Here is an 11,718-nt window from a genome sequence, read left to right as displayed (position 1 = left end):
TCGACTACAGACGAGTTCAGATGATGATGATCTCATTTAAAGGGGTGGTATAATGCGAATTTTCACAATAAGTCTCTGATGTCCCCAGAGTGTGTATGTGAAGTTTTAGCTCAAAAAACCCCACAGATATTTTTATATCGCATGATAAAATTGTCACTTTTTGAGGGTGAGCAAAAATGCACCGTTTTTGTGTGTGTCCCTTTAAATGCAAATGAGCTGCTGCTCCCGGCACAGGGGGCGGAGTTTCAAGAGCTTGTGTCCTTTTACGTCACACAGACTGCAGTGAATATTTAAAAAACTTTTAGCCTTTTATGTTCAAACCAGAGTCAGACAATGATGGAGAGACTCAAGAAGAAGTGACAACATGTAGAAGCAACAGAACATTTCTGAATGGTTAGTTGATGAATTTATGTTGCTGATGTGGAGTTACCTTCTAGTCATTGATTAGCATATTCTGTCTTGATCTATAAATCGTGTTCAGGGGGTAAATTATGTAAATTTAGAGTTGGTGATGTCACTAACCCGGGAGGAATGTGGTGTAGTCTCTACCAGCCGTTTGTTGCAGTCCTTAAAAAGCGATTTCTTTAAAAGCAAACATCTCCCTTTGCTTTGAACTTTGAGCGTCGTAACTTTGCAGATGTTGTTTATGCTCAAACAGCAACATTACACACTAACTAAAGTTAGAAAAGTCAAATCATGTTCAACCACCCCTTTAAATAACCAGAAATGAATTTATTTATTCCATGAATAAATAAAAGTCAAACTAAATCAAACATGAACTGTTCTTTAGCGCTTCTTGGTCTTTGGAAAAACACGTTTGATTGGGGATACAGGAGTGGAGAACAATGTACACCAGGAGAGTAAATGCTAATTTTAGCATTGCAATATTGTTTTAATGCATCATCTCCTACATGATAAATATCTTATTTATTGAAATGACTTACTTCAGTAACAATAGCAGGTACTAGATCCAGCAAACACAGAACCTTCCCGTATGGTTCCTGATTGTTTTTATGTTTTTTGGGGGGGAACCAAGTAAGAACATTCTTGTAACCAAAAATGAATCTTTCCAGATTGTTGCAGTTTTTTTTGCAATAACCTAAAGGAAATCTGGAAAGATTGTTCTTTAATTGTTCTTTTTAGATGTATCTTTATAACCTTTTATAACTTTCCCAGAATGTTGCACTGAATGTTTTTGTGAAAACCTAAAGAGAACCAATATAGAACATTATAGCAACGTGTTTCAGATTTGAGATTTGAGACATCATTTTAAGACTGGATTTAGTCTTCAGTTTTGTGTTATACCTGCTAAACTCAACACTGTGAATGGGTTGACGTCTCTAACCTGGACTGAACGCTTTTCAAAAAGACATGAATTCAGTGTGTGAGTTATCTGGTTATCTTCAGAGCTATTTGTTGTTGTGTTGAGTGAGAAACAGCTGGTTACAGGCTTCGTCTGGTTGTTCGGTCACAGTTTTGAAGAAGCCCAGTAGTTGTGCAAAGGTTTAATGTTCACGTCTGTGATAAACAGTGACTCAATTAAGGAATTCATTTGAAATTTATTCAGTTGTCAAGACAAATAAAAAGACTATTCGTTTCAGATCAGTAAGTCGTTGATAAGAATATCCCAGTCTCGCTCGTTTTAAGTCAAAAGTGGTTATTTGTTTAATTTTTTACGGTTATAAGGTACGGTTATAAGGTAATATTTACCTACTGATCTGAGACCAGTTTCCAGTGTGTTTGACTTTAGTACTGTGGTACATAAAGCTGTTGGACTCAGTGGCGGCTCGTCAGGGGAGGCACGGCCTACTCAAAATTATATGTCTCAGAATGTGTATTTCTTGTTTGTAATTTCACCTCTGTAAGTGTAACCAGAATGTGCCGAATCTGCGAAACGCGAGTCTGAAGGAATAGAGAAAGGGAAGGGGAAACGAATCCATAGCCGGTGACTTGTCCCTCCGTTGGTAAAATAATTTTTTTTAGCCAATCACCAGCGAGTATTTCACTCTCAGTGATTAGGAGTGTTGAGAAAAGTAACATGGCAGACGAGGCTATCTCCCTTGGTATCTCAACCAATCATCGACGAGACGTAAATTACGTGATATTAGCTTGAACCGCTACCGCTGATGTGACTAGCCAGCAAACCCCAGTAAGCAATTTTGTGTTTAAAAGACGTCTAATAGCCGTCCAAACACAGCCCAGACGTCTAAAACAAGGCAAACCACTTGTCTATTCTTGGGCTATGGTTTAGACGTCTATTACATTTTCACTGACAGCCCAATTTTTGCCTTGTTTTAGACGTCTGGGCTGTGTTTGGATGCCTATTAGACGTCTTTTAAACGCAAAATTGCTTACTGGGTATGGAGAGTAGAGATGCTGAATATTTGATCGCAAATAAATTTACTAAACTACCATTCAAACAAAAGCTACAAATCCAAAATCAAGTAAGACCCCATCCCTAAGTTGGATATAGGCTACAGCAATCAGCTGCACTAAACGACTGAACGTGCTCTTTTCACTCGGACATTTAAAAGGACAAGTGACAGGCTAGGACCTGGTGAGTGAACTTTATATTGTCTTCACTGCAAAAAATGCTTTTCTTACTTAAAATTAAGTGAGTTGATGCATAAAAAAAAAGCACAATTATTACTTTTTTTTTAAGCATCAACTCACTTAATTTTGATTAATTTCCCCAGAAAACAAGACTTAATATCTAATGTAATTTAGTACTTTAGTAAATGCACGTGCTCTTTTAACACGTGCATTCATATATTCAGCATCTCTATACTCTCCATACCCAGTAAGCAATTTTGCGTTTAAAAGACGTCTAATAGCCGTCCAAACACAGCCCAGACGTCTAAAACAAGGAAAACCACTTGTCTATTCTTGGGCTATGGTTTAGACGTCTATTACATTTTCACTGACAGCCCAATTTTTGCCTTGTTTTAGACGTCTGGGCTGTGTTTGGACGGCTATTAGACGTCTTTTAAACGCAAAATTGCTTACTGGGTATGGAGAGTAGAGATGCTGAATATTTGATCGCAAATAAATGTACTAAACTACCATCCAAACAAAAGCTACAAATCCAAAATAAAGTAAGACCCCATGTCTAAGTTGGATATAGGCTACAGCAATCAGCTGCACTAAACGACTGAACGTGCTCTTTTAACACGGACATTTAAAAGGACAAGTGACAGGCTAGGACCTGGTGAGTGAACTTTATATTGTCTTCACTGCAAAAAATGCTTTTCTTACTTAAAATTAAGTGAGTTGATGCATAAAAAAAAGCAAAATTATTACTTTTAATTTTGATTAATTTCCCCAGAAAACAAGACTTAATATCTAATGTAATTTAGTACTTTAGTAAATGCACGTGCTCTTTTAACACGTGCATTCATATATTCAGCATCTCTACTCTCCATACCCAGTAAGCAATTTTGCATTTAAAAGACGTCTAATAGTCATCCAAACACAGCCCAGACGTCTAAAACAAGGCAAAATCTAATTTACATTTTATTAGACGTGCGGTATGTAAAGCATCAACTCACTTAATTTTGATTAATATCTTATGTCATTTCACTCATCTAGTAAATGCATCTTGATTTAAGAATTTTTAGATATTGCATTTACTAAAGTACTAAATTACATTAGATATTAAGTCTTGTTTTCCGGGGGAATTAATCAAAATGAAGTGAGTTGATGCTTAAAAAAAAGCAAAATTATCTGCCAACGGGGTGAGAAAAATAATGTTGTAACCTTCTAAACCCATTGGCAGATAATTTTGCTTTTTTTTAAGCATCCACTCACTTAATTTTGATTAATTCCCCCAGAAAACAGGACATAATATCTTATGTCATTTTCCTCATAGTGAATGCATCTTGATTTAAGAATTTTTGATATTTGGACTGAAACAAGACAAACATACAAAGTAAGAAGATCATTTTTTGCAGTGTTGATGTCTGTGTCGTTTTCTATAAATATTCCGGTATATAAGTGATCAAAAAAGCCATTTTAAGGTGCTTAAAAACTCCGAGTGCTAAAATGTAGTGTGCCTCCTCTGTTGTGCAAGCCAGCGGCCGCCACTGGAGTGCCTCCTGAATCACACACACTTGCTCATGCACATGAGCAGCTCCAGGCGGATGGCGATGCGTGTGTGCCATCCCAGAGGAAGGATCCGCAGGAACCGGGTCACGATGGGCGGGCGCAGCAGGTTCTGGACCGTGGAGGACCGGTCCGTGTTCCCGTAGAACACCTGACGGAGGAACAAGATTATCAAACCGTGTGGGGGTTCAAACCGGGCGCATACTGAACAACACAACCTGGCAGATGTTTGTCATACAAAGCATTGTCAGATGGATTGAGAGAAAGATAGATAGATGATAGAAAGATAGATGGATGGATAGATGGATGATAGAAAGATGGATAGATGGATAGATAGATAGAAGGATAGATGGATGATAGATAGATAGATAGATAGATAGATAGATAGATAGAAGGATAGATGGATGATAGATAGATAGATAGATAGATAGATAGATAGATAGATAGATAGATAGATAGATAGATAGATAGATAGATAGATAGATAGATAGATAGATAGATAGATAGATAGATAGATAGATAGATAGATAGATGGATGGATGGATGGATGGATGGATGGATGGATGGATAGATAGATAGACAGATAGATAGATAAATAGATAGACAGACAGACAGATAGATAGATGGACAGATAGATAGATAGATACATGGATGGATGGAGGGAGAGATAGATAGATAGATAGATAGATAGACAGACAGACAGACAGACAGACAGACAGACGGATGGATGGATGGATGGATGGATGGATGGATGGATGGACAGACAGACAGACAGACAGACAGACAGACGGATAGATAGATAGATAGATAGACAGACAGATAGATAGATAGATAGATATTAAAACTGAACAGTAACAGAGGAGAGTCTGTGAGTTTGTCTGTGAGTTTTCAGAAGAATCTCTATGGTTGTACTGGTGTATTCAGGCTTTACCCTGTTGTTCCCGGTCTGGTCTTTGTAGTAGACCCAGTTGAGGTGCTGGTGGGTCCGGTACTGCAGGCTGTATTTGGTGGTCCACTCGTCCGCATCACAGCGACCCTGAGTCATGATCCCGGAGACCACCTTAGTGTCCTGCAGGTCGATCTGGAGCCACTGACTCGCGTCCTGGGCTTTAGACAGCCAGGCACAGCTGAGACCGAGAGGACACACACTTTACATGCTATAGTCGAGTCTCCTTCATTTATACAGCGCTTTTAACAATACAGATTGTTTCAAAGCAGCTTTACAGTGATAACAGGAAATTACAGTAACCAAAGATTGTTGTGGCTTTACAGCAGCTCTAGAATAAAGTTATTGTCCAGCTAAAGTTAGTTTTGATCGAAAATTTGTATTTAGATTTATAAGCCAATATATCGGTTATCGGCTTTCAAATATAAAGAATTATCGGTTATCGGTATCGGCCAACATTTTGGCCAACAATACATTCACAATGTATTGGCCAACTATTGGCCAGATATTATTTTCGCTATCGACCGATTGTTTAAAAACAGCCGATAATCAGTGCCGATTATATCCTGTCAATCAAAAGGGTAAAAACTGAGTTGTATACAAACATTTCAGCTTTTATTTGAGTGTAAATATTATATAGCAGTTGAATATAATAGCTCTGTTGTTCATTTTAACCTCTTTTATTATAGTGTACCAAATGAGAAGGTTCCCTATATAGTGTGCAGCATTACTGTATTCGGGAGAGATTGTTTTCCTCAAGAAAAACGAACTAACTATCGGTATCGGTATCGGCATCGGCCAATATCATTCTGAATAATCGGTTATTGGTATCGGTGGAGAAATTTAGTATCGGTGCATCTCTAATCAAGTACTTTACAAGTGCTTTAGTCAACACGTCAAAATAAGTGTACTTCTTCAAAGCACGACAAATAATTATTAAAAAACAATGATTTAAAATGTACTTTAGAGCAAAACTTTTCATTTGACATTACTTTTCAAAAAGTGTACTTACAGTAAGCTTTCTTAACTCTCTATAAATGCACTTACTGTAATTTACATTTTATTTCCTTATTATATTATCTGCAAGTAGAGTTTTTAAAAATCTATACTTTTAAAGGGGATATATCATGAAAATCTTACTTTTTCCACGTTTAAGCGCTATAAAACGTGAGAAGTGAATCCCAGTAACTTTGTTTGGGTGAGCCTTTCTCTGCAAGCATGTCAAAAAATAAACCGATCAGATTTCGCTCCCCTTCTGATGTAGGAAGAGGATCTTATTATAATATTACCGGCCCTTAATCTGCATGTTTACACCCACCACCCGACATTTGGTTTTCACAAGCGACACCAGTGTAACCAGTTCTGACGCAATGGCAAAAGTTCGAGTAAAGCATGTAAACTGTCCTGTCGTTGAGCACAGACGAGCAAAACATGTCACAGCTGTCTTATAAAGACCTCAGGGAACTGTGTCAACTTGTGTAAAAGTTATGACGGTTCATGCAAGTCGATGAGATAAATCAATGTAACTCCACAATAACTACATAAATGTATCCACTAACCATTCAGAAACGTCCATGTGCGTCTAACAGTTAAACTCTTCCTGAGTCTCTCCGTAAGGTTAGCTCTCACTCGCTACTGGTTATTTCTGAGATTTTGGATGAGTGAGATTCGCCTGTTTTGTTATTGCCGGAGTATCCTAACCTTAACCCATGTAGTTACCTTACATTAACAGTGCTTTCTTAGGTACTGTAAGTGCACGTACTGTAAAATAAAGTGCAAGCGAATTAAGCGCACTTCTTTTTCACACGGGCAGGTTTTTCTGAGACACTTACCCAAACCCCTGGCTGTTGAGTCTGGCTTTATTTGGGGTCCAGGAGGAGAACCAGCCGATGTACTGGTCCTGGTTTGAGCAGGTGAGCTGATCCGCCCTCACCGATCCGGCCTCGAATCCCAGCGGTTTGTGGTAGGGACACTCTGAGGAAAAGAGGAGCGGAAACGTCAGATCATCCTCAAAGTGTGCCAGAAATCTCGAGAACATCATGCTGAATGTGATTTATATGATACAAGCAACACATCCACCTGTTCCTGGAAGTCAGACTGAGGTTTGGGTTTCGGTCCCTCGACAAAAACCTGATAGGATTTTTCAATAGTTTTTGGATTAATGCAGAAACCAACATAAGTTTAGAAATACTTGCACGTTTTGTTCATCATGATAATCTTCTCAACAACTTTTTAAAGTCTAAATACAATCGGCAGAAGTAAAAGGCTAATCGTTGGCTATAAACAAACTACACTAAAGTCGCTCGACTTGGGCCAAAATTGAAACAGTATCTCCTCCTAGAGTTTTCAAGCTACAACCACCAAACTCGGCTCAGACCTTCAGACTGCTCTGACTCTGTGCGCTATATTTTTTCGAACTGATCCGACTTACGATTTTTGTTAAACGGACAATCAAAACAATGAAAAGTCATGCAAGCAAAATGCTAATTCATGCTAGCAAAGTGCTAAATCATGCTAGCAATGTATTAAATCAGGCTAGCAAAATGCTAATTCATGCTAACAATGTGTTAATAATGCTAGTAACATGCTATGAAAGTGTTAAGTCATGTTAACATGTTAAAACATGCTAATAATGTGGTAAATAATGTTAACAAGATGTTAAATCATGCTAGCAACATGCTAACAATGTGTTAAATCATGCTAGCAACATGCTACTTATGTTAAACACATGCTAAAACATGTTAGCGACATGCTAAAACATGTTAGCGACATGTTCAATTATGCTAACAACATGCCAAAACATGTTAGCGATGTGTTAAATCATGCTAACAAATTTGCTAAAACATGCTAGTAAATTTTTTTTTGTTGCTTTCTCTGAGTAAAACCTTCAAACTTCATGCTTTTCAAAGTTATTTTAAATTTTATAGACCTGGCTTTGTCAATCCAACCTCAAAGTTTGTCATAAAACTTCACTCATCTAGTTGTAATTGTATGAGTCTTCTCCAGCCTGAATGAACATCAGGAGTCCCGTTGGTTGGCACGAGTGGACCTCCAGCAGTTTGTGAGGGTGCAGGACTATTTCAGGCCCGGTAATCTGGGCATCACATTCATTAGTCATGAGATTATCCGCTGGCACTCTCTACTCTCTCTCAAAGTCACTGCTTTCTCGTTCTGATGGTGTCTCTGATGGCCAGCTCGTCTCTCATCGTCTCCTGCAGACCGTCCTTCTAGTTCTCTTGTTCCTTGTCTTTTAATATTTTGATTGTAATGTTCGCTACTCTGTCAAACTGAGGTCAGAGGGCGGTTCATGTGTCATCAGTTTTAGCTGATGCATCATGGATGATCGTTACTCATGTAATCGCTCTAAACTAAAGCCTCTTGGCTTCGTGCCCTGCATCAGTTAGTGTGCACTTCTGAAGGGAACAAGTTGGACCAAGTTAGTCCCTTGGTTTGTCCGGTTATGGCGTCCCATCGTAAGTCACATGATTTTTTAGATGCCCATCGATGAATTTATTGGGAAAATGTGTTTCTGTCGTAGGTCTTGCGCGTTTTCTTATCGGATAAAAATGTATCCGACTTAATCGAGCTCAGACGTTTTTATTTTATTTTATTTTATGAACTAGAACTAGTGATAGTCTGCAATTATTTTACGGACTGGCCTAAAGTCACATAAAACTGAGGTTATATTATTATTATTATTATTAGTGGTGCTTACCAAAGGCAAGTCATCACTAGTGTTCTCTTGCATACTTATTATAATTAAGTTGGCTTGAGAGATTCAACTTACTAAAATCCTATTTAAACTTATTATTAGTGGTATGGTGAAAAATCCCATAGAATTAACATTGAGACGAACTTTGACAACTTTGAGGATTTCGCAGAAACGTGTAATTTACCACATTGGCTGGCAGGCTCTGTAAGAACATACCTCACAATGGGGTAAAAGTTGTACTCCTGGGGGGCAAGAGGCGCCCAAAGTTTCCTATTGACTTACTATGGCGAAGGTTGGCCCATGAAACGCATGTGTTTTTCTACTATGGTAAATTGCAGGGATTTTGAATTGAACAAATACAAACTTGCGTACAAGTCCCTCAGTCGTCCTTTTTGTGAAAAGATGGATCTCAAAATCATAGTCACTGCTGGAAAGGGTTCAAATATGCAAAAGTTGCTGGAAAACCAAAGAATTTTTGGGACCTGGAGGATTTTTCTGAAGTTTAACTGTTCAAGAACAACCATCACAAAACACAAAAACAGCCGTGGATCATCCAGTATCACAGTATTGAGAATCAAGGGTATGTAAACTTTTGAACGGGGTAATTTTTTATAAATTCATCTATTTTTTTGTCTTTGACTAAAGGTAAACACCTTTTATGTAAAATATCTTATTCAGAACATTGAACATGAACATTATGAACATTTAGAAGATTCTGACAGGGGTGTGTAACTTTTGACCAGGACTGAGAGATGTGCGGCGACTGACCCGGCATGCAGTCCTGGTACGGGCTGGTCTGTGTGGCCGGAGTGGTGCTGATGGAGGTCCAGGTGGCAGGAGTCCCGGTGGGTCGAACCCGATCCTGACAGTCACAGCTGCAGCCCACCGGCGTCTGGTTCTCCGTCACTTCCTTCACACTCTCCTCCTCCTCTTCCTCATCAGGCCATGGCAACTCCAACTCCTGACACACACATGCACATGCAGGAATCACACACACTATCACATGCACATGCACACACACACACACACACACACACACACACACACACACACACACACACACACACACACACACACACACACACACACACACACACACACTTATACTCACCCCTTGTGTGTTAATGCCAATGAAAGCTGTGAGAGATCAGAGATACAGGTCATTATTGAAGAAATATCTATCTATCTATCTATCTATCTATCTATCTATCTATCTATCTATCTATCTGTCTGTCTGTCTATCATCTATCTATCTATCTATCTATCTATCTATCTATCTATCTATCTATCTATCTATCTATCTATATATCCATCCATCCATCCATCCATCTATCTGTCTGTCTGTCTATCATCTATCTATCTATCCATCCATCCATCCATCTATCTATCTGTCTGTCTGTCTGTATATCATCTATCTATCTATCTATCTATCTATCTATCTATCTATCTATCTATCTATCTATCTATCTATCTATCTGTCTGTCTGTCTGTCTATCATTTATCTATCTATCTATCTGTCTGTCTATCTATCTATTCTAGATCCTTATCTATCTAAGGATCAAAGTCAGTAAGGTAAAGTGCTCAAATTTCATTCCCCATAAATGAATCATTCTGCACACTTTTATTTCATTCATTCAGACTTGTTTCTCATATCTTCATCCACAGGTAAAACCCTTGGTCATTGTGTCCTAATGGTCCAAATGTCCAAAAACGGCTATAGTCCAAATACATATCAGTAAAGTTCCAGGAAACAGAGACTTAGTGGGACAGGAACACGCAGACTGTGAAGCTGACAGGGAATTATCTCAGAACTTCAGATGACGTTCTGTCAAGGTTCTCTGAATGTTATTAACAAACGTTCTTCCAGTAACATTAATACAACGTTGGTTCAAAGTTATCTGGCCTTTAATAATGTTCTCAAAAAACCTGCAACAAACATAATTTTTTTTCATTATTTAACATTATTTATCATCCATGGAATGTTTTTTTTTTTTAAATAAAATAATAATTGGTAGTTGTAACATTTTTTAAATGTCACTTCTTGTTTTAGAATGTTCTTTCAAAAGTAACATTCCATAATGTTTGAAGAATGTTAAAATAGAACGTTCCCTTATCGTTCACACAACCAAGAAAACACATTTAAAAAACTGGACATTCAGGAACATTCAGAAATAATCTTTCATAACTTAATGGGAACATTAGCTCAATGTTCTTAGAACACATTTTTGTTGAGTCTGTTATTAACACACACACACACACACACACACACACACACACTCACGGTCACACAAACACTTCGTACCTTGAGTGACCAGCAGCAGAAACACAGTGAGGATCCTCGTGTCCATCTTGATGATCTGTGTAGTGAGCACTACATGAGCAGCAGTGTTTAGTGTGCTCTGGATTACTGTAATCCACACATCCAATAATAGTCCTGATCTGTCTGTGCGTGACGGATTCTCTCTCTCCATCCCGGAGGAAGATTCAGTGCTCACACTTTATTGAGTTCTCAGTGGTTTCACTGAAGTATATCCACTGTGTCTCGTGTTTCTCTTGAAATCAAAGCGGTTTCACAGACAAGGCTTAAACTATTCCCGGAGTAAAATACATGTGTTTGAGCTGTTTTATCTTAAAATATGTTAGTGCAATTTTTTTTCTAAGGCTCATTTATAAAAGCTACTTAAATGTCCTAATTGAACTAAGGCTTAATCCTGTCTTAATCTAAACCTTGTCTGTGAAACCAGGCCTAAGTCTCTTAAACTGTGTGTTTGTCTTCACACGATTAGAACAATGAAACAGTGAGTCCAAATAGAAACATCACAAGTTTATTTATCAAATGCACATCCAATTGCACAACTAATGAATCTAACATGACTCTAGGGGAAAAAGAGCAATTATGAATAATAATTAAGCCTTTTATAGTTGTATATCAAATTAATTCCCAAACCTTGCACACTCT

The 11,718-nt window shown here is 38.1% G+C and overlaps 1 protein-coding gene across 4 annotated transcripts; it reads right to left on the bottom strand.

Moving 5' to 3' along the window:
* Positions 1–715: 715 nt before the first annotated feature.
* On the bottom strand, positions 716–11,164 carry rs1b (retinoschisin 1b). Of its 4 annotated transcripts, none has more exons than XR_014629627.1 (7): positions 11,062–11,154; positions 9,871–9,896; positions 9,528–9,720; positions 6,880–7,021; positions 5,033–5,228; positions 3,527–4,252; positions 716–2,307 (listed from the first exon to the last, which is right to left on the bottom strand). XR_014629627.1 is itself a non-coding variant. In XM_084428638.1 (6 exons), exons 1-6 carry the CDS (start codon positions 11,105–11,107, stop codon positions 4,100–4,102), a joined length of 756 nt encoding a protein of 251 aa, XP_084284764.1. In that variant the 5' UTR covers positions 11,108–11,134; the 3' UTR covers positions 3,038–4,099. The 4 variants fall into 4 exon arrangements, 1 of the variants encoding a protein (XP_084284764.1); XR_014629625.1 differs by having other exon boundaries at positions 722–2,206; positions 3,483–4,252; positions 11,062–11,164; XR_014629626.1 differs by having other exon boundaries at positions 722–2,302; positions 3,523–4,252; positions 11,062–11,162.
* Between the last annotated feature and the right edge of the window lie 554 nt (positions 11,165–11,718).

This window comes from Rutilus rutilus (genome assembly GCF_951802725.1).
Source record: "Rutilus rutilus genome assembly, chromosome: 13".
NCBI lineage: Eukaryota > Metazoa > Chordata > Actinopteri > Cypriniformes > Leuciscidae > Rutilus > Rutilus rutilus.
The sequence above is the reverse complement of the archived record's forward strand: the minus strand, read 5'-3'. Positions and strand labels throughout refer to the sequence as shown.